The sequence below is a fragment of the Poecilia latipinna genome, unplaced genomic scaffold (genome assembly GCF_001443285.1).
Source record: "Poecilia latipinna isolate Pla-1442-1.1 unplaced genomic scaffold, P_latipinna-1.0 Scaffold1042, whole genome shotgun sequence".
Lineage (NCBI taxonomy): Eukaryota > Metazoa > Chordata > Actinopteri > Cyprinodontiformes > Poeciliidae > Poecilia > Poecilia latipinna.
The window spans coordinates 267,306-287,335 of record NW_015113658.1 but is presented as its reverse complement, the minus strand read 5'-3'; the positions used below and the strand labels follow the sequence as shown (position 1 = coordinate 287,335).

At 38.6% G+C, this 20,030-nt stretch overlaps 2 protein-coding genes and 1 long non-coding RNA gene across 6 annotated transcripts; 2 read left to right on the top strand and 1 right to left on the bottom strand.

The window, feature by feature from the left end:
* The first annotated feature begins 267 nt into the window (after positions 1–267).
* On the top strand, positions 268–7,505 carry LOC106959072 (FAD-dependent oxidoreductase domain-containing protein 1-like). The gene is made up of 11 exons (XM_015051380.1): positions 268–593; positions 1,162–1,382; positions 1,544–1,654; positions 1,853–1,971; positions 2,044–2,138; positions 3,504–3,605; positions 3,842–3,918; positions 4,806–4,966; positions 5,076–5,205; positions 5,280–5,384; positions 6,280–7,505. The coding sequence occupies exons 1-11, from the start codon at positions 422–424 to the stop codon at positions 6,532–6,534; spliced, it is 1,548 nt and encodes a 515-aa protein (XP_014906866.1). The 5' UTR covers positions 268–421; the 3' UTR covers positions 6,535–7,505.
* On the bottom strand, positions 3,595–15,915 carry LOC106959075 (uncharacterized). 4 transcript variants are annotated; one of them, XR_001427271.1, is made up of 4 exons: positions 15,853–15,915; positions 15,598–15,763; positions 14,791–14,941; positions 3,595–3,682 (listed from the first exon to the last, which is right to left on the bottom strand). It is a non-coding gene; the product is annotated as an uncharacterized LOC106959075 (long non-coding RNA). The 4 variants fall into 4 exon arrangements; XR_001427270.1 differs by having other exon boundaries at positions 15,598–15,905; XR_001427272.1 differs by having other exon boundaries at positions 14,791–14,938; positions 15,598–15,905.
* LOC106959073 (ATP-sensitive inward rectifier potassium channel 1-like) lies at positions 9,197–12,832 on the top strand. Its single transcript, XM_015051381.1, has 2 exons — positions 9,197–9,851; positions 11,428–12,832. The coding sequence occupies exon 2, from the start codon at positions 11,429–11,431 to the stop codon at positions 12,566–12,568; it is 1,140 nt and encodes a 379-aa protein (XP_014906867.1). The 5' UTR covers positions 9,197–9,851; position 11,428; the 3' UTR covers positions 12,569–12,832.
* Positions 15,916–20,030: the final 4,115 nt, after the last annotated feature.

The following is a 20,030-nucleotide window of genomic DNA, read 5'->3' as shown; positions in this document are numbered from 1 at the left end:
ACAAAAGTTTTGGTAAAATGATCAATCCAGCTGGTAACTGTGAACAAAATTCAAAAGATATAAAATAAATGCGACAGATAGTTTTTATAAATACTTCTACGATGCATTTAACAGTGCATAGTGTCTAATTTCTTATAGTATTGTAAACTAGTTTTGTAGAATTTAGAGTAACGTTGTGTCTGTCTCGTTTCCCTAAGCTTACGTCTTTACTTTTATTTTGAACGGGAGACATGTAAAACCGGATGTGAATGTTTTCGGTTCATTTCACTTAACTTTCTCTTGACCTCGCTGTCAGATTATAGACTTTGCATATTTTCATCCGTTTTAGATGAAATATGATCTTTCGTTTGCCTTGACATCTCGGTCCGGTTTCCACCTTAGTAGCGTTGGAGCTGAATAACTAACTGATTTCAGAGCCAGGATGTGTGCGTGGAGACGGCTGCACAGAAATGTGCGGACTCTTCGTGGATGTTTCACCCGTGGAGCGCTCAACTGCACTGCGGTGACACAATGGCAGCCAGACCGATGTGGAGGTCTGACTTTCTGCCAGAAGCTGAGCACCGGTGGAGCCTTACGGAACGACTTCCTTAAAGGTGGGAACCCTGAAGGACCTGGGACAGAAGTGGTAGTTAAACAGGAGTGAGCCAGATCCCATTTAACATACAGTCATATCTTAAATAAACTCAGTATATAAAGCTCCTCGCAGAGTTTATATCACAAGTAGACACGTTTCCTGAACATTTTAAACCTCGCCAATTATTCGGCATATATAGTTACAATAAATACATTAAGAATTGTTTTCCTGTTAATCTCCAATTTGTATTCTTTTTAATATCTTTTTATTCAATATTCAAGGTTGACAAAACTAGACAAGCTGACAGCAAAGGTTCTGTTTCTAAATAATGGTTTGCATAAGAAGAAACGGTGAAAATAAAGCAAAAATCAACTTCTTTAAAAGTCCATGTTGATTTTATGTCTTTGCATTTCCTGCTATTTGTAGAGTTTAGGAGATCTATTATTATTATTTATTGTTATTAATTTTTTTTACCCAAAAGAGTCATTCAAGCAAACCAAAAAACACTGGTTGTTGACAAGATAGAAAATTTGTGAAAAACACTGAAAGACCTTCAGAAACATCTATGGATCACACTTTTTGTTTAGAGCTGAAAGCCCAGATGGCAGCGATGAAGAAGAAGGCGGCAGACGGTCTGCCGAGCAGCAACTGGATGCCCTTCGAGATCAACCCCAATCTCCCTCCGGAGACGGCGGACATCGTGATCGTTGGCGGCGGTGTGATGGGCTGGTCCATCGCCTACTGGCTGAAGCAGAAAGAGAAGTTCTCCAAAAAGATGCGAGTCCTCGTTGTAGAGAGGGACCCAACAGTAAGGACTCCGTTTTTTGGAGGATTTCTAAACATCTTTAAAATAAGATACAATCAAAGAGATCCTCGGCTCTAAACAGTAGGGGGAAATCAGTTCTTAAACTTTTACACAGAAAACAAATGTACGTAAAACCACTTTTTAACCCTCTTGACTGTGTCCAGTATTCCCAGGCCTCCACGGTTCTGTCTGCGGGAGGAATCCGCCAGCAGTTCTCCCTGCTGGAGAACATCCACCTCTCCCTGGAGTCTGCAGACTTCATGAGGAACATCAACGTAGGTCAAAGTTTATAAGCATTTCAATCACCCAGTACTGAAGCAAGTTTTATGGAAATATTTTGGAATGGTAAGGTATAAAGAAAAAAGTGGTTAGAAAGGTTGTGCATAAGAAGGTGAGAGCTACAAATAAAAGTAGCAGTCATCTTTTGTTTTATCTTAAGTCTGGATCGAATAATTTCCTCTGTTTCCCATCAGGAACATCTCAGCGTTGTGAATGAAGATCCTGTGGATCTGCAGTTCAACCAGTCGGGATACCTGTTCTTAGCCAGCGAGGAGGTGGCTCACATCATGGAGCAGAACTACAACACCCAGAGGTGCCTGACGGCGAGATGCGCTCTGGATTTCAGACGGTTTGCCTTGCTAATCATCTTGTCGTGTGATTCCAGGTGTGCAGGAGCTAAAGTTTCCCTCTTCTCTCCGCAACAAGTGAAGGAGAAATTTCCGTGGATAAATACAGAGGGCGTGGCACTGGCTTCATATGGTAACAGTACATGATTTATTGCATCTAATTTAGCAATGTGCTCTGCATTATTCAGGCCCTATATGAATAAAGAGCACCATAGCCTGAGCTAATTCATGACACAATGTTTAGTTAGTTTGCCACGGCAAACTGACTAAACAGTTTGCCGTGGTGTTTTGCATTTGTGGCCGAGTTGCTGGAGGCCGATCAAACAAACAAAACGTTATCACTTAAAGCTAAACTAGAAAGGAAAACAAATAAGAATCTAACGTAACAGAAGTTACCTCCTCAAGGTCTCACCTCAAGAAGATTATGAGTCCTTTCTTCTGTGGAGTAGTGGAGAAGTTGGCAGATGAGGATTGGCTAGAATCCCTGTGGATCATGATGTTTGCAGATGATATTGTGATCTCTAAAGAGAGTATTGTAAAAGCACCAAAACTGGATGAGTGCATGCACCAAGGATCCAAAGCAACCCTACCTCTAACAGACATGATGATGATGACTTAAGGTTAGTTGCAAGAGAGAAAAAAAGTTCACAAGACTTGCAGCGATGTGCAGTTTGGAGCAATGACAGCTAGATTGACACTTGACAATGAAGAATTGGACAGAATCCGGAGCTGCTAGGGAGGAAAAGAGGAAGACCACAGAAAAGACTAACAGATCCTGTGAGCTGCTCTGAAGTCTTTGTCTAAGACAGGCCTTGCTGAGTCTGTGAAGCTGCCTTGTTTACTTTACTGGTTTGTTCACACCTGCCCGCTACATTTGTGTAGTGCTGTAACTAAATGCAGTGTGTAACATTTCTCATGGAAGTGAGTTTCCCCATTTTGGAAGCATTACTGACACATAAATTTGAAGTATAGAGTTAACTGGGGAGGTGTTAACATGCTTAACTGCTAATTTTTTACCAGATTCTTCTTTTTTTCCTAATCGTAGCAACAGTGTTTTTAATGTAAAGATATTTATGTTTTTGTAACTAATTTATGCAACCTATTGTTCCTGCAAAATAAATCATCCAACCTGACTGAAGGTGATTTATTTTTGCAAAGCATGAAGAAAAATGTTAGTCTCCAGACATGCAAAGCTGGTAGAGACAAACCCCAGAAAGACTTGCAGCTTTAACTGTGGTTCCACAAAGTATTGACCAAGCAGACGTACATTGCTAAGCCATTTGTGTAACAATCCTTTAAATGCCAGTTAGTGGGGATTTTTTTGTTTTTGTTTTTTTTAAATGTCACCCAGAATGATTTATTAGTTTGGGATAATTCCAAGTTTTTGGATTGCTAACTGGAAACAAGCTAATTTTGATGCCTTGGCTGTTGATAAAACCGTATTTAACTTGGTTCTGCAGCTGGTTTAACTTCACTCTGGGGGTTTGGTGCTATGCAGGGCTGGAGAACGAGGGCTGGTTCGACCCCTGGTCTCTCCTGAACGCCTTCAGGAGGAAGGCCATGTCCATGGGGGTCATTCAGTGCTTCGGGGAAGTCGCAGGTGGGTCATACCTTCAGATGTTGGTCACATTTTAGGTTGATTTGTGTGAACGCCTCGTTTCGTCCTCCCATTATACCCTGTAGTATTAACATGATAACAAGCTGGTGTATTCCTTTCGATTAATACAAACATAACAACTTAAAACCTGAAATGAGAAGAGAACACGTTACATGTAATATGTTAAATCTTTGTTTTTTTATTGTCTGTTAATCTATTAATCTTATTCTCATCCACAGATTTTAGACACGTGAAACAAGTTCTGATGACAAAAAATGGGGAACAAATAGACATGAAGACAATAAAATCTGTCAAAGTAAGTGGAACATCCAGAACTTACTGAGAGTGACTGATAGGAAACAGTAAGATGTTCTATGTAATTTGGTTCAAAAGACTCACTGAAGACTCTTCTTGGAGTATAATGTTTGCAGATGACACTGAGGGTCAATGATTCAAGGGTGTGAAAACATCCTTAAAGAAAAGTCAGGTGGAAGAAAAAAGTGTGGTAGAAAACCATCCACAAGCATTACATTTTAATTGTGAATAAGAATCCTAGAGAGAAGCTCAGACTTCATGCTACTGGAAGTCCAAAGCGAACGTTCTGAAAGGAACCTGGACTTCCTGAACACCTCCACAGAACCACAGCATGATCTCTGTGCCATGCCGCATGGAGGCAGTAATTGATGTAAACTATTCGTCAGGGCCTCATTTCTCTGTCAAAGTGATCCCAGCTGTGTTGAACACTGCAAAAATAAAAAATCTTACCAAGTTCAAAATCTTGCAACACTTTGAAATAGACAACTAACTTACAAGTAACATTTCAGCAAGATTTAGTAGCTTGTATTATGTCAATAATTCCTTAATACTGATGACAAAGTACCAGTTCCACTAGCAGATTATTTTATTCACAATATGGAAAAAACAAAATCTTTTTTTTATAAGTGAAATAACCTGCTAGTGGAACTGGTTCTTTTCATCAATATTAAGGAATTGCTGACTTAAAATAAGTTTATATATCTCAGTGAAAAGTTCCTGTGTTTTGTCTTATTTATATTTGCAGTAGAAAATAGACCACAAAAACCTCGTAAGATTCTGTGTTTTGCAGTGTGACCTGCTGTGCGAAGGTTTCCCCTGACCTCTTGTATTTCAGGCTAATAAACACAACAGTGCAGGTCACTACATCAGTCGGTTTGTGTCTCGCAGGTGCAGATGCTGAACAGCCTGGAGTACCAGCCGGTGGAATGTGCCCTTGTTGTGAACGCAGCCGGAGCGTTTTCTGGGAAACTGGCAAAGATGGTGGGAATCGGCCTCGGCCCCAAAGACTCCCTCGCTGGATTTTCAGTCCCTGTGGAACCTCGGAAGAGGTCGGTCTCCAACCTCAGCAGCTTTTTAAGGATTTCCTTTTTGTTTCTAAAGGAGTATTTAATTATATCTTAGAATGTTAAGAGGATAGGTGTTTTTGTTGTTTTCCAGGTATGTGTATGTGGTTCATTGTCCTGATGGCCCAGGACTCGACTCTCCCTTCTTAATTGACTATTCTGGAGTTTATTTCCGAAGGGAAGGTTTGGGAGGAAACTACATCTGTGGAGTGTCGCCCGAGGAGGTCAGTTTCATCTCTGAGCAGCGTCTTTCAGTCTGAATTGTAACTGAGGGGTTACCTCATTGTTTCCCTCTCAGGCGGAGGAGCCGGACACCAGTAATCTGGAAGTGGACCATCAGTTTTTTGAAGACAAGGTTTGGCCCAAATTGGCCAATCGAGTTCCAGCTTTTGAGAAACTGAAGGTACCTCAAGGCTCAATTTTAGGTTTCATACTTTTTTTAATCTAGACATAATGTTGTTGCATCAGGTGAAACAGCTATGCTGATGACATGCAGGTATTTATTGCTGTTTCCTGAATCAGGACATATTAATGCATGTTTAAATGTATTTTTGATCTTAAATTATGAAAAGCACATTATTTTTTGTCAAGTTTAAAAAATTGCCTCTGGCTTTAATTTCAGTTTCACAAACCGTGATAAAAACATTACACAAAACATATTTCTGCTGGAGTTTGATAGTTTCTCCAAGAGTTGTATGCATAAATATCAATACACACCTAAATTACATAAAATATTATTTATTTATTTTTTTTGTACTTTCTCGTCATTACAGCTACTTCAAGTTTCAACTACGAGACAACCAGAACACAAGGCCACATGCAGCCAATTAGAATCTTAGAATTTACTTTAAGTTGGTTTGCGAGCCCAGCTCTGTTACCTAGCAACCCCAGCTGAGCCCAGCTCTGTTATCTAGCATCCCAAGTTGAGTTCCAGCCCGTTTGGTCAGCTGGTTTTACCGCTGTATGTGCTCTACAATGGCTTCTGGAAAAGACAAGTGTTTAGTTGTTGACTTATCATTCAGAAACCACTTGCTGCATTCTTGTTGGTTGTGCAGGAGGCTCTACTAAGGCTTTTCTAAGATGCACAGTTGTAAAACTGTGTATCTGTTTGCAGCCATTTTCATGTGTGAGTGCAAACATTGATTCCAGGGGCGTGGCCAGCAGCAGCTTATTTGGATTTAAAGTGACAGTGGCCCTGAAACAGCTTGTTCTCTAAGAAGCTAAAAACAGTTTTCTTGGACTTTTTAACATAAAGACAGCCTCTCATGGTCCAACTTGTTGCCCTTTATTCCTGCCAGGTGACCAGCGCCTGGGCCGGTTTCTATGACTACAACACGTTCGACCAGAACGGCATCATCGGCATTCACCCTCTAATCAACAACATGTACTTTGCCACTGGCTTCAGCGGCCACGGCCTGCAGCAGTCGCCGGCGGTGGGCCGCGCCGTGGCAGAGCTCATCCTGGACGGAGAGTTCAAAACGCTGGACCTGAGCGGATTAAGCTTCCGACGCATTCTGACACAGGAGCCCATGCTGGAGCAGAATATTGTGTAGAAAGGGCTCAAATTAGGGAAAGTCGAGTCTTATTTTTTTATTTAGTATCCTGTAAGGAAGATGCTACAGCTTTGGAAATATAGGGAACACATAGTTTTTTTATATTTACATGCCTTTTTCTTAATTTTTTCAGTGGATATGAATCACGATTGACAAACCAACAAACACTGCAGGGATGTGCAAAAGTGCCAGTTGCACCAAAAATTTTACTATCTCGTGTAAAAGGAACAGCAAATATTATTGTCATTTAAAAACTTATATGTCGAAAACTGAACTTTTTTTTTTTGCTAAAATCTGTAAAAGTGAAAGCAGCAGAAAGGAACTGCGCCATAACACCAAGAAGGAAAATTAGCAACAAAGACTTCAGCAATACAACTGTTGCCTCCCGTCACTCTGGGAAGAGTTGTAAGGACATTTCCAAACTGTAGAAGTCCATCGTTCAACACAGATAAATATTCAAGAGTGTCAGTTTTCCTTAAATTATGCCAAAGTGTAACGCTCAAAGAAATGGTGATGGTTAGTAAGTTAAGATGTTGAAGTTAATAATTACAGGTCAGTTAGAAAAAGTCTCCATAAAATGTTACTTTATTAATATTGTGAGGATTAACGTTATAAATATTGTTTTGCACTATTGACCTAAAGTGCTCTTCAGAAACTTTGCACCAGATGGTGCCATTTAGCCATTTAATCACTGTAAGCGTTCGTCCTAGCTGACATTGCGTTTATTTTACAGCTAATTTTAAGACTCTTGAAGACCAAGGAGACGGAAACGTCTGGCTGTACATGTTTAAAGTGATTTGTTTTACTAGATTCAAATGTTGTATCTAGATGTACAAAAGTTGAAAAGGTCTTATTTTTTTATCTTCTTCTACTGTTGCCTAGCCCAGGACACCTTTGTAAATTATATTTTTAATCTTGATAAGTTTATTTTTCTCCTGGTGAAATAAAAGGTACTGGGAAAAAACTAAATATTTTTTGACACTTGCTAAAATCCTGTTTAGAGTTTATTAGACAACTCAACGCAACACAGTCAACACACAGACAGGTTGCAGTGCAGTCAAAACTACGACAGTGTATTACAGCCATTGTAGATAAAAAAAAAAAAGAATTGCTTTCCAAAAAAATTATTGGTTTAAACAGTGAGACAACTGGAAGAATGATGTGCATGAGACAAAATTGAGTATATAAAGAAACCAAGGATATTATTGTGATCTTTAAGAAATGTTGGTAGGTAGAGAGAGTGAGAACCTTTAAATTCCTTTGCCCAACATTTTGACCAATACTTCATCAAGAGGCCAAACGGAGGCTTCACCTCCTCAGAAAGCTAAAGGTAGCTCTCTTCTTTTACCACCTGCTCATCAACTTTCATCTAGAAAAGAGAGCCTCCTGGCCTGCAGCAGGTGGTGAGGGATTACCAACACACCAATACCTCTGCTCAAAGACATTTACACTCACCGACTACAAAAGAAGGTATTTTTAAGAGCCGCACCCACCCGGGGTATCATCTGTTCTTCTTGTTACCCTCTGAAAGGAGATACAGACTCATCCGCTACATCAGACAGAAGAGAAAAACTACTTTCTGCCCTCCAGCTGTCAGAGAGGTAACAAACACTCACACCCAAAAACATGCAACCAAGAGTGAAATAACTTCTATAATTAAAAAGTGCAGTGCAGAATTAAAAATAAAAGTTTTTCTTTTATTTGAGTTAAATCCAGTCACTGAAAGATTGTGTTCATTTGCCCTGATTGTGGTTTTTAGTTGCGACTTGCCACAAATGCCACAGGCTGCGCTTCCTCCCCGACTTAGCTTCCTGTAGCACAATGCATTTCACCAGCAAAAGAGTGAGGCACGCTGTTAAAACCACTCAAACACACTCCTGTATCTCTGAGGTACAAAAACAAGCCCACTAATAGGTTAGAACAAAGAAAGGTTTCAGATGGTGAAGGTCACCCAGATGTTCAACCTGCTGTGTGGGTGATCACATATAAATGTTGAAAAAATAAATAAATGCCCACAGTGAATGAAGATGTTTAAAAAAGAAAATATAAAAAGTTTTCTTCTTCTTGATCAACTGTTGGCACCAATAACAGAGTATTAGGGCCACGCTAAGAAAATAAGAAAAAAATTGCTAGAATAAAGTGACAGTATCTAAAATAGATATATTACAAGAATAAAGTCATAGTATTATGAGAATAAAGTCATAGTATTATGAGAATAAAGTCATAGTATTATGAGAATAAAGTCATATAAGAATCAATTTGTAGTTTCATGAGAATAAAGACAAAATTATGATTTTGTTCTGGCTTTATTCTCATAATATTATGATTTTATCCTCACATTATTTTGGCTTTATTCTGATCATTTTATGACTTTATTTTAAATGAGAAAGGATGTCCAAATAACAGCAGGAATGTAAACACTGGTTAAGCTTGTTGGCAGCAGTGATGGTTGTAGAGTCTAAGAGCTGCAGAGAGGAAGGATATGTGATAATGCAACTTTGTGGTTTTAGGATGCAACAGTCTGATGTGCATTCTTAAAAAAAACACAAAAAATCAAAACATAACCAAATAGTATCCGATTTGCATTAATGTGGCACACAAAAAAATGATTGTGCATAATATGCACCTGCTGAACAGATCTCGCTTCTGTTTAGTTAAAAAAAAAAAAAAGATTAAATGCTAATTAGTCAAATCATCTCCTGTTGCTTTATTTACACCACTGGAAGTATATTTTACAGATCTAAGACATTCCCCTGAAGAACAGAAGATGGTTCTCAGATGTAAGAACTGCAGCATGCAGAAAAGGCATAGTGAGGTCTTTGTGTCTCTGCAGCTCTTCATTTTGATGTAAATGTGGGGCAACCTTGCAGGTTTGAACTGGGGGAGGGGGCCGAATGAAATGCAACTGGAGGGATCTTTTGTGTGGCCTCCTGTAAATCCCAAATGTTCTCAAGAACTGAAAACAAAAACAGCGTGAGTGCTTGGGCCGGCCAACTTCGGTCGCCTCAAGTGACGTACCAACTGCCCCAACAAAGAAAACCCCACTGAAGGCATTCAGTCGGCTGTTTTCCAGAATATTCGTTCCTGCCCGTCCTGGCCAGGCATTTACAGTGTCAACACCATGAAGGGAGTCGCCCACCGGGAGTCCTGCAGCTGTATAAGGCCACCGTACATGGTGGCATGTGGCTGGGATTAGGAAATTTCACTGTGGATTAAAATCTTTCCAACTTCTCCATGGCCACCAGCTAAAAGGAAAGGAGTCCAAAGCTCTAGCGCAGATCCAAGGAGAACGCTGGGCCCAAAGTCTCACTGAGCAGGTACGTCCAAACTTTACTGAAACTCACAAGGAACTGCTGCTGCTGGACCAATAATGCAAGACAAGGTTTGTTGACCTGCTAATTGGTAAATTATCTTTTAATAATGACAGAAGCTTTGCAGAATAAACAGGTGTACTTAATATTTATGGTATTTGCATGTTTCAGAAATCATTGAGAAGAACAATATAAGTTTTTAGTAATAGGAAATAAAAAAAACAAGAAATGTTTCCAGTTCGACAATTATGACAAAACCATGGTGATATTACAGGTCATAAAAAATTATAAAGCAACTCTTCAGATAATAAATATATATAGCTATATTTTTTTATAGCATGCCAGCTTCATGCATGACCTTGAACCTTTTAAATGGTCCATTTGGTTTGAAATAGTACCAACCCACCATTCTGCTCAATAATGCATCACAATTACCCTGATGCACTTTTACAATGATGATAAAAATGTGCATGTTCATTTGCAGAGGTCTTGCTTTACTACTTAATCCAAAAGTATGAAACAATTCAGATATATTAATTTCAATTTGCTATCAATTTCTGAATTTTGAATTTAAATATAGCTTTTTCCTTGATTAAAAATATTAGAAATATACTCATATTAACATAGCTGTTATGGCCGATAGCTGACATTACACTTCCCCAACATCGAGAAGATGGAAATAAACATCATTTTTTAATACTTGTCCAGTATTAATTAAGGGACCCTAACATTAATTAACTAGAATTTCTGTAAACGTAATCTTCCAATGGTCTTTAGGGATCTCAGAAATGGTAGCAAAACTGTTTTTCACTTACAAGCTGGAAAATCTGTGAAAATTATCAATAACTTTTCTCATTGACCAGGCTAACTGCTATTAGCAACAGAAGCCAGTAATTCATATATGAGTCAGAGGTTAAAACTGGTGAAAAATTTCTGACTTTTCAAGTTTTAATTCCAATTTCTGAAGGTTTGCCAGTCGATTGTCTGACTTGGAATGTGAAAATGCCAAACTCTGAATAGAAATAGTAATTTATATACAAATTTTAGTACATAAATGATTATTTAAAAACACTGAAACACACCAAACAATGTTTTTCTACTTGGGTTGGGCAACCTAACATGCAAAAATGTGATTACAAAGTTTCAATAAAAGTTCTATTTACTACTTTTCAGAAGAATGTTTGCTTTGTTCAAGCTACGTTGAAGAAGCAAGTTCATTTGAGTTCCTTTACATCAAGACTAAACCTCTTCAGTTTCTTTGGAACCATAATAAATAGAACACCGACCAACATATTTGATGTGTATTGATGATTTTAACGATGGCACTTTACAAAAAGTAATGTCTACTAATGTTTTACACAATTGTTGACATGAATTTATGATGTTTGTGTCTAAATGATGTAAACACTTTGAACTGCCTTGTTGCTGAAATGCGCTATAAATATTAATTTGATAGATTGTCTAATTGATGTGGAGTGAACACCAGTAATTATTCTTTCTATGTCTAATATTACAATATTTGTTTTGTTATTGCATAGATATTGTTTGATTACTAATTCTGCATTTATTTCTACATTTCCAGGATGTTCCAGCTGCTTCCGGGTCACATCCAGCCGCCTGGACATCGAACCCGAAAAAGCCGTCTGGTCACCAAAGATGGGCACTGCAACATTGAGTTTGGCAACATTGAGTACAGTAACCACTTCGCCTTTGTGGTGGACTTCTGGACTACCTTCGTGGAAATCCGCTGGCGTTTTGTCCTCGTCCTGTTTGTGGCTACCTTCACTGGCAGCTGGTTCATGTTCAGCCTGTTGTGGTACTGGATCGCAAAGAGCAACGGGGACCTGACGGCGCAGAACCAAACAGAGGAGCACGTCCGTTGTATAGACAATGTTAACGGCCTCACAACGGCGTTCCTGTACTCACTAGAGACACAAACCACCATTGGTTATGGTGGCAGGGCGCTGACTGGGCACTGTGCTGGCACGGTGGCTCTGATTATCATCCAGTCTCTAGTTGGCGTCTTCATCAACTGCTTTATGTGTGGCATCATCCTGGCCAAGATCTCCTTACCCAAGAAAAGGGCAAAGACTGTCACCTTCAGCAACACAGCGGTCATTTGTTTGAAGAAAGGAAGTCTGTGTCTCCTCATCAGAGTGGCCAACCTTAGAAAAACCTTATTGATTGGAAGCCAGATTTATGGGAAGCTGCTGAGGACGACCACCACTCCAGATGGAGAGACCATCATCCTGGATCAGCTGGACGTTGACTTCATGGTTGATGCTGGCAAGGATAACTTATTCTTTGTTTGTCCGCTGACGCTCTACCACGTCATTAACAGATCGAGTCCATTCTACGAGCTGTCCGCCGACACTCTCCCCCTACAGGACTTTGAGTTGGTGGTGTTTTTAGACGGGACGGCAGAGTCCACCAGCTCATCATGCCAGGTACGAACATCATATGTCCCACAGGAGATCCAGTGGGGCTACAGCTTCCTCCCCATCATCTCCCGCACTAAAACAGGAAAGTATCGAGTGGATTTCTCAAACTTTTCCAAAAGTGTCCGAGTTACCACGCCGCACTGCGTCCACTGCTTTGAGACGGACGGAGACCAGAGAACCCCCAACAAGGAGAACCACATCAACCAGCTCAAGCTGGGCATCGACAACCTGGGCTTCCAGGTGATCGACATTCCTGACCCGGTAGATGTCACAAAAATGTGAAACGTACCTATTCTAGAGGAAAGGTGAAAGCTATAAGGGCCACTGAAGATACAAATAAAAGGAAGAGAAAATTTCCGCCAAAAAACTCAGAAATTTTGGAATTAATCTCAAAAATGTTCTAAAAGAAAAATATATGTGTTTGAAAAGTCAAAACATTTCAACTTTGAAATTTGTGGAGCTTCACAGGTCTAACATTTTTGTCTTTTCAAATTGAAACTTTTTTCTAGAAAATATCTGACATTAATCTCTAAATTTCCATGTATTTTCTAGCAAATATTTGACTTTTCAAACTCAGAAATTTATTTGTTTTTCTAGAATATTTCTGAGGTTTTTTTTTTGGCGGAAATCTACTCTTCCTTTTTCGTAATATGCCATCAAATAAAATCAAGGAATCGGCATGTAGGTCGACTTTTATGAAACCCACCGACACATTTACTCTGTTTCAAGTATTTCAAGCACTACAGACTACAGAAAGGTTTGGCTGTGAAAGAGAACGGTGAAAACTAACAACTGACGGTGAAAACTAACAACTGACTGGAATTAGACTGCTCATCACCTGGAGTTTTTATGGGGATAAACACCCCATTTTTTATGTACACCACGGTGTACATAAAAAAAATAAAACAGTGAATGGCACAGTGGGCATTTCTTGAGAAGATTACAGGCTGATCCTGTTCTAATGAGAAACAGTGGGCTCTAAAGGCTGTTATAGGGAATGTAGCAGAGAACAAACTCACTTTAAACACTAACCCTGTGGTGTTTCAGTCATGTTGGCAGGTCCTGTATCTCAACATAACGTGGAAACGGCAAAGGTAGCTATAAATGTCATAATTTAGTTATAGCCAGTCTAGATGTACAAGGTTGTAATATCTCAGGGAACGTAAGATTCTAAGATGGAATAAAACAATTTTTTCAGTGTAATTTGTCTTACTGCTCATTATTGCCATAGTAATCACCCATAACTACAAAATTAGAAACCCGGTTTGAGTGAACATTTCTCAGTGTAATTGCAGTGCAGATATAGGCTGGCAGAAGTCAAGGTAATGTCTTGTAAATAAAAGTTAACCAGTGGAAATTCGTTCGGGCAGCCAGACCATGCCGTGAGTATAAATCACAGTGGTGTTTTGACATTTTGAAGTTTGAAATGAACCTCAAGAAGACACACAGGCTGGCATCCTATGACATTGTGAGGAAGCAACTCTGTACAAGATATCTCTATACTCCAACACAGACAGAAACAAGTCACTTTTCTAGTACCCTATGAAAACACAAGTTATTTTGAAAATAATAACTTTAATTTGAGTTTTTTTTATGAGATTTTCCACATGGAGTTTGAAAGTGAGGGAGTCGATGATCAAAATGCCAAGATACTTATACATGTAAACCAGCTCTATTTCATTTTGTTTTGTGGTTTTATAGATCTGGAAAAATACATGAATTTATTTTTATTTGTATTAAGAACAACTTTCAAATTTATTAAAGAGTGTTGGATAGCAGCAAAGGCTTTCTGTAGTAGACCATGACAGTAGTCTGTGACAAATCCACTCATTAAAAATTCTTTCTACAAGCTCAAGCTTCAGGCTGGACATTTGACCATTTATCTTAGCATTATGGTAATTGAGGTAATTGTTTTAGTTTCCGACCACTGACCAGTCTTTTAGCCATCATTGAGAAACTCCCAAAATGGTTACGGGTGGAGCTTAGAGATTCCACCAGCTTAATGGCGGCCTGTTGTGTCATTTAAAACCCAACTTTGATGTTTGTTTGGGATTATTGTAAAAGTTCAGAAATTATATTGCACTTCTCTAGTGATACCACTAAAATTTGCACACAGTCAAATACTGAAAGTCACATTGGTAGCCAATTTGGGACTATAAACCTGTGAAGAATTTGAATTAATATGAGCTACAACAACATTTCATTTTCTTTTCAGCTCAATAAAGTATTTTTCAATTTGAATTGAATTTGGGATTAGGTGCCTTTCTCAGTAACATAGCAAGAGAAAGATGGAATCAACCCGACAACTTTCAGATTACGAGTTACCCCTCCTGTCCAGTTGGAACATTGTCTGTTTATGAGACGAAGTTCAAGAATCTGAAGGTTTTCCTCCTTTTTGTAATTCCACGCACTTTGTACTATTCCAGCAAAACAGCAATGTACAGTATTGCTAGTTGCTATCACCGCTATGCTTGACAGATGGTTCTTAAGTTTAAAAGCCTTACCTTGACTCCTCTGATTAATTGTCTTCTCTGACCAAAAACCAAAACATGTTTATTTCCAGAAAGTATTCAACTTCTTAGCACATGTCAAGACACCTGCAGTATGTCAGGTTTAAGCACTTCCAGGTCCTCCCTTGATCCAACTGTCTATCTGCTGAAATGTAGACATAGAATATATCAAAATATGACAACTGAATGGTATTATTTTTGGCATGAGCTATCTTGTTGGAAAACAAATCATAAATTAAAGAAATTTTCCACAAATATTTAATGAAAACTAAAGTTATTCTCATTTAAAAATATATATTAATTTAAACTGAGTTTGTGGTGCTTTTGTTTCAATATTTAAAAGAAAAACATTTTATCCAGTAGGTTATTTTTGTTTTTATAAAATAGTGATATTTTTTGCAATTTCTTCACAAGATATTATGTATAAGATTATGAATCTTTAGAAATAAGATTGTATTAATTAGTTATGTACTTCTGAATCCTCTTACGTGTTTGCTTTTTAAACATTTTTCTTCTCTTGACCAAATTGATATTTAAAAAAAGTCAGCTATCCTGCTGCCCCGACCACTAGAGAGCATCAGTCCACTTATTTGCTGTGTGATGATGTGTTTCACACAATTACTATAACAATGATTGTTTTTTTTTGTTTTGTTTTTTTCCCCTTTAAATCTGTCCCAGTTCTACCAGCAATCTTTCTTTCATAAGCTTATATGCTCAGAGAAAAAGCTCCAGCCATTAAATTCTTGAAGTTCACACTGTCGCACAATTTCAGGAATGGCAGCAGGTAGAAACCAACATCACCTGGTTAAATTCATCGTCCTCATCATGCAGACCGAGCGAACCAAAACACGTTGTTCTCTTAGAGACGGAGCCTCTTTGTTCATTAGGACCATCTTCTGTCAGCGAGGCTTCTGCTGCGGCTTTGATCCCATCTGGATTAGCGGGAGACAAGTTAACTGGGCCTCATCTGCATAACAATGAACAGTTGAGGCGGATTGGTAAATTTGAAGCTGATGAAACCAACAAAGGTGGATTTAAAAAGAAGAAAGTGCGTACTTCCAACTCAACTAATTAAAGGCTAGAGCTTCCCCTTTCTTAGTTACTGTTGCTATGGTGAACTGAAGGTTCTAGAACCGCGCTGGTAACGCCAAAAACCGTCAGCGGTCCTACGTCATTTTACCGTCTTGACGGTGATTTGATTGATTTAGGTGTCAAAAGACAACAATATTATTTAAGATTTGATCTAATTCCTAACTTTACATATGAAAAAAGAATATTAAAAACTAAATTTTAAAAAAAGTAGCAGCATGATGAATAGTGTAAAAGTTATTAGCTTCTTAGCCTTTAAGACTAGTCTTACTATGTAGCAGATAATTTCTTTTAAACGTTCTCCCATAAATACTGGCACCAACTCCTTCTCTTGCGTATGTCGTTTTCTGATACAAACAAGAAAATAATGGCAGCACTTGCTCCAAAATTACAGCGGGTTTAAAAATCTCGGTATTATGTATATGCAAGTAGTGAATAAGCTTTGCTAGCAAGAACAGGTTTCTGTAGCAGGGCATAGACTAGTAATACAGGAATATGAACTTCTTTTTTTCTTTCGTTCTTAAAAAGAATTTGCAAATGAAATAAATAAAGTAAGCTAAAAAACCTACTTTATTTCAATCATTCTTATCTGTTTTCTTATCTGAATTCAAAGTTTAAGTAAAAGCTGCAAAACATGCATGTAAAACAAGATGGTAGGTGCTGGACAGGCTGACATCAATCTGAACTGTAGAAGAACAAGGAGCATTAGTGAAAATAAATCCTGATTTTCCAAAAATAAAATCTTTATAAACAAATGTGATTAGTAAATAAAATCAATCCAAGCGGTCAAATACTTTTTATAGACCCTGTAGTCGTGTCTTGTTTTTAATTTGATGTGACCTCTTTCTCCTAGAAAAGTCATTTTTTCCCCATGTAAATAAAACACTCCAGTCATAAAACACAACTGAAAACAAAATAAATTCATCTCCAGTTCCAAATGTTTTTTATTCACATCTCCTGGATTCACATAGGAAGCAAATGATGAATATTTCACATGTAAACATGTTGTGTAAGGTCACTTGAATGTTGAAATGTTAGCAGAACTGTAGCAACAAGAGATATTCCCCCAGTGAGAGTCTTCTTCAACAATAAACCAGCCTGATGGTACTTAGCAGATAGCTTATGTAAAGCTCAGCATGCAGAAGAACTTTCCCAGCAGCCTCCTTTTAACCAGCAGAACCATTCAATGTGGGTCAGGAAGGAAATGGGAGTTTCAGAGCCTTTTCTTGAATTTTTCTTTTTATCTGAAACAAAACCCTCAGAAATAAGTGTTAATAAGATATCCTGTGGTTTTGGCACTGATAATGCAGTTCAAAAGGCAGTGACCAGCATACAAATCAAGACATTTTGTGGGAAAGTGATAGAATGGGTTTATTTACATGTCTGCAAAGAGAAAGTAGGAAAGTAACCGGTGTTCGCTTTGACCAATTATAGCCAACAACTGCACAGCCCTCCTGCATTTCAATTAACCATTTAGCTGTTAATTAATCTGTGCAGCTACTTTCATTTATAATCGATTCGTGATGTGTGATTAGACACTGATTCAATAACTGCAGTACCCAGTAAGAATAAAGATACCCTGTGGATTTTAAACTCTGCCTGAGCATAAATGTAGTTTAATATCCTTATCTGCATGTGGTAAAAAGAGATGATTAAAAGGAAAATGCTAACAGCTAATGTGGAGGACAGTAAATGATATTCTTTCAAAAGTGGAAATTAAATGTTCTTTGTTTTATTTTATTGTAGAAGCAAATTTCGATTGTTTAATATGACATCATATTGATCATATTAAGTTGGAGTTTATGCTAGTTTTTTGGAGCGAGTACCACCCACTTCAACTTGAAAACAAATATTCTGTCCAAACACAAAAAGTTCAAGTTTAAAATAACCATCCATTGAATGTAAATATTCAATCCTGAGGCGACTTCCTGGAGGTGAGAGAGAGAAGTGTCAGGCTAAACTTCAGGGGAAGAACAAAGGACCGCTACCCAATCCATTGACCTGAATATTTCAGTTTGGACTGACACGATGGATCAACAGACTGACGCCGTCCTCTGAGCCGCGTTGCTAAAAATACTTTTAAAGAGAACCAGATAAAGTCCCCAAAGTGAGCAAAGCAGCTGCTCCGTCCTGGAGGGTTCCTGAGCTAAATTCGGACGTAAAAAACGTTTTTGCTTTTTTTAACGTCAAAATTTTAATGTCTGAATGACAGAAACTTTACTTTTCCACGTCCACCCACACGTTTGGAAACATCTGTGTGTTCAGACCGACCGCCTCAGCTGCCAGCAGCGATGGACATCATGTTTACGTCTCAGTACAGTATGGTCTAATGTGCTGGGTATAAATATTTCAGTGGGCGGCCTGGTTTCTAGTTGTCTCTCAGAGCTTTTAATGAGTGAGAGTCTCCTCACTGACAGATGGAGAGATCTCAGAGTGGTCATAACTTACCCTCCCATCAGGACCACTGATGTAAAACAGTGACCTTTTAGCCACACACCTGCTCACTGGAAGACAAGTGAAGATTTTATTGCTGCTGCTCGACATTTATTACCGCTATAAATCTGGACATGTGCAGTAGTGAAACTCTAGTTCTGAACAGTACAGTACAAAAGTCTTAAAGGTGACCTATTATGCTTCCTTGAGCAGGTAAGGATAGATATATGGCCTGAACATCATTACTCTTTTTGCAAAATTCTTAGATGAGATTTCAGTCTGCTCAGTCCTGCCTCCTTTCAGAATAAGCTGATCGTCTCTTTAAATCCAAATAATGTGCTGCTGGCCACAAACAGAGGCTGAATTATACAACCGCACATTTTTGAAAAGCAGAAGTGGAGCCTGCTGCACAATCAACAAGAATGCAGCAAGTGGTTTCTGGATGGCAAATCAACAACAGAGCACTCGTCTTTTCCAGCAGCCATTGTACGGCTTATACAGCTGTCAAACCAGCTGACCAAGCAGGCTCGAGCTCAGCTTGGGTTGCTAGGTAACGGCGCAGTGTACGTTTTAATAAATACGTAATATTAGGATATTATTTATTGAATAGGTCTGTATATAATCACTGTTCTGGCTAATCCCAACTCACCTCAAACAAAAAGCTTTAGTCAATTTAATGGCAGAGATTAAAATAAAAAATCTGTGAATCTCATTTTGCAGAGTGTGTAAAAATCTCCCCCCGCCCCAAGTACTGTTTGTTATTAGACTGAAGATTAGTAAAAAAGAAAAAAACAAAGAAAGACCTTCACAAAGTCTGAAACTGATAGTCGGGATCATTTCAGAGCTTGAATGCATATTATTTAACCCAGTTCAACCCTATTTTAATCTTAATTTAATTGGAAAATCTAATAATCATGTCTTAGTCTTAGTTTTGATTCCAATATCCTTAGTCCTTTAGATGCAAAAAACACTGATGTCGATCAACTGTTTTCACAGAAAAACTAGTGTCTTTAAGCTGAAAACAGCATATTAACCTAAGCTTTAGCACCAGATTTCAATTTTATTTCTCGACTAACCTTATTTTGTGTATTTGCAGCCAGATTCCTTCCAGCTCTCTCAATATCAGACTGCTTCACTTTCTGGATGCAGTTAATGTCCACACATTTTGGTTTTAGTAGTGGAAAATATCAAATGAGATAATTTAGCCTCATGGTCTTGGGTTGGAAAGTAGCAGTCACTGCAGCAGAAAGCTCACCCACAGCATTTTAAGGATAATTATGTTTTCTGCTGGCAGATGAAACCAGAGTTATTTACCTGCTGGTGCTGGTTCCACGATCACATCAAACAGCTGATGATGAGCCGACGACCTTCATCGTGTTTTGAATGTGTCGCGCACGCCAGCGTAGCGACAAGCATCAGCTAACAGGGATATTATTAGCTCAGCCTTACACGCTGCACCGCTGATCAGCTTTGACGAGCGCCTGCAGCGGCTTCGTGTCAGATTCCTGCGTGGCATTTAAAGCTGGCCAACGTCTAGCTCTGGGTTTTTTAACAAGAAGAAAGCTGCTGGGACAAGATCTCTTTAGAAAACACACTTTAGGTACAGACTGGACAAAAAAAAAAAGCACTTCACATCAATATTTGAGTTTTCACACACATCCAGTCTGACATGAACCACCAGTTTCACACGTCACTATGACACACCAAGAAAA

Excerpts from the sequence above, each read along its gene's own strand:
- LOC106959072 (XM_015051380.1), top strand. The coding sequence starts at position 422 with ATGTGTGCGTGGAGACGGCTGCACAGAAATGTGCGGACTCTTCGTGGA. Across the intron at positions 1,972-2,043 it reads CAGAACTACAACACCCAGAG|GTGTGCAGGAGCTAAAGTTT; the intron begins GTGCCTGACGGC and ends GTGTGATTCCAG. Across the intron at positions 3,606-3,841 it reads GTGCTTCGGGGAAGTCGCAG|ATTTTAGACACGTGAAACAA; the intron begins GTGGGTCATACC and ends TCTCATCCACAG.
- LOC106959073 (XM_015051381.1), top strand. The coding sequence starts at position 11,429 with ATGTTCCAGCTGCTTCCGGGTCACATCCAGCCGCCTGGACATCGAACC.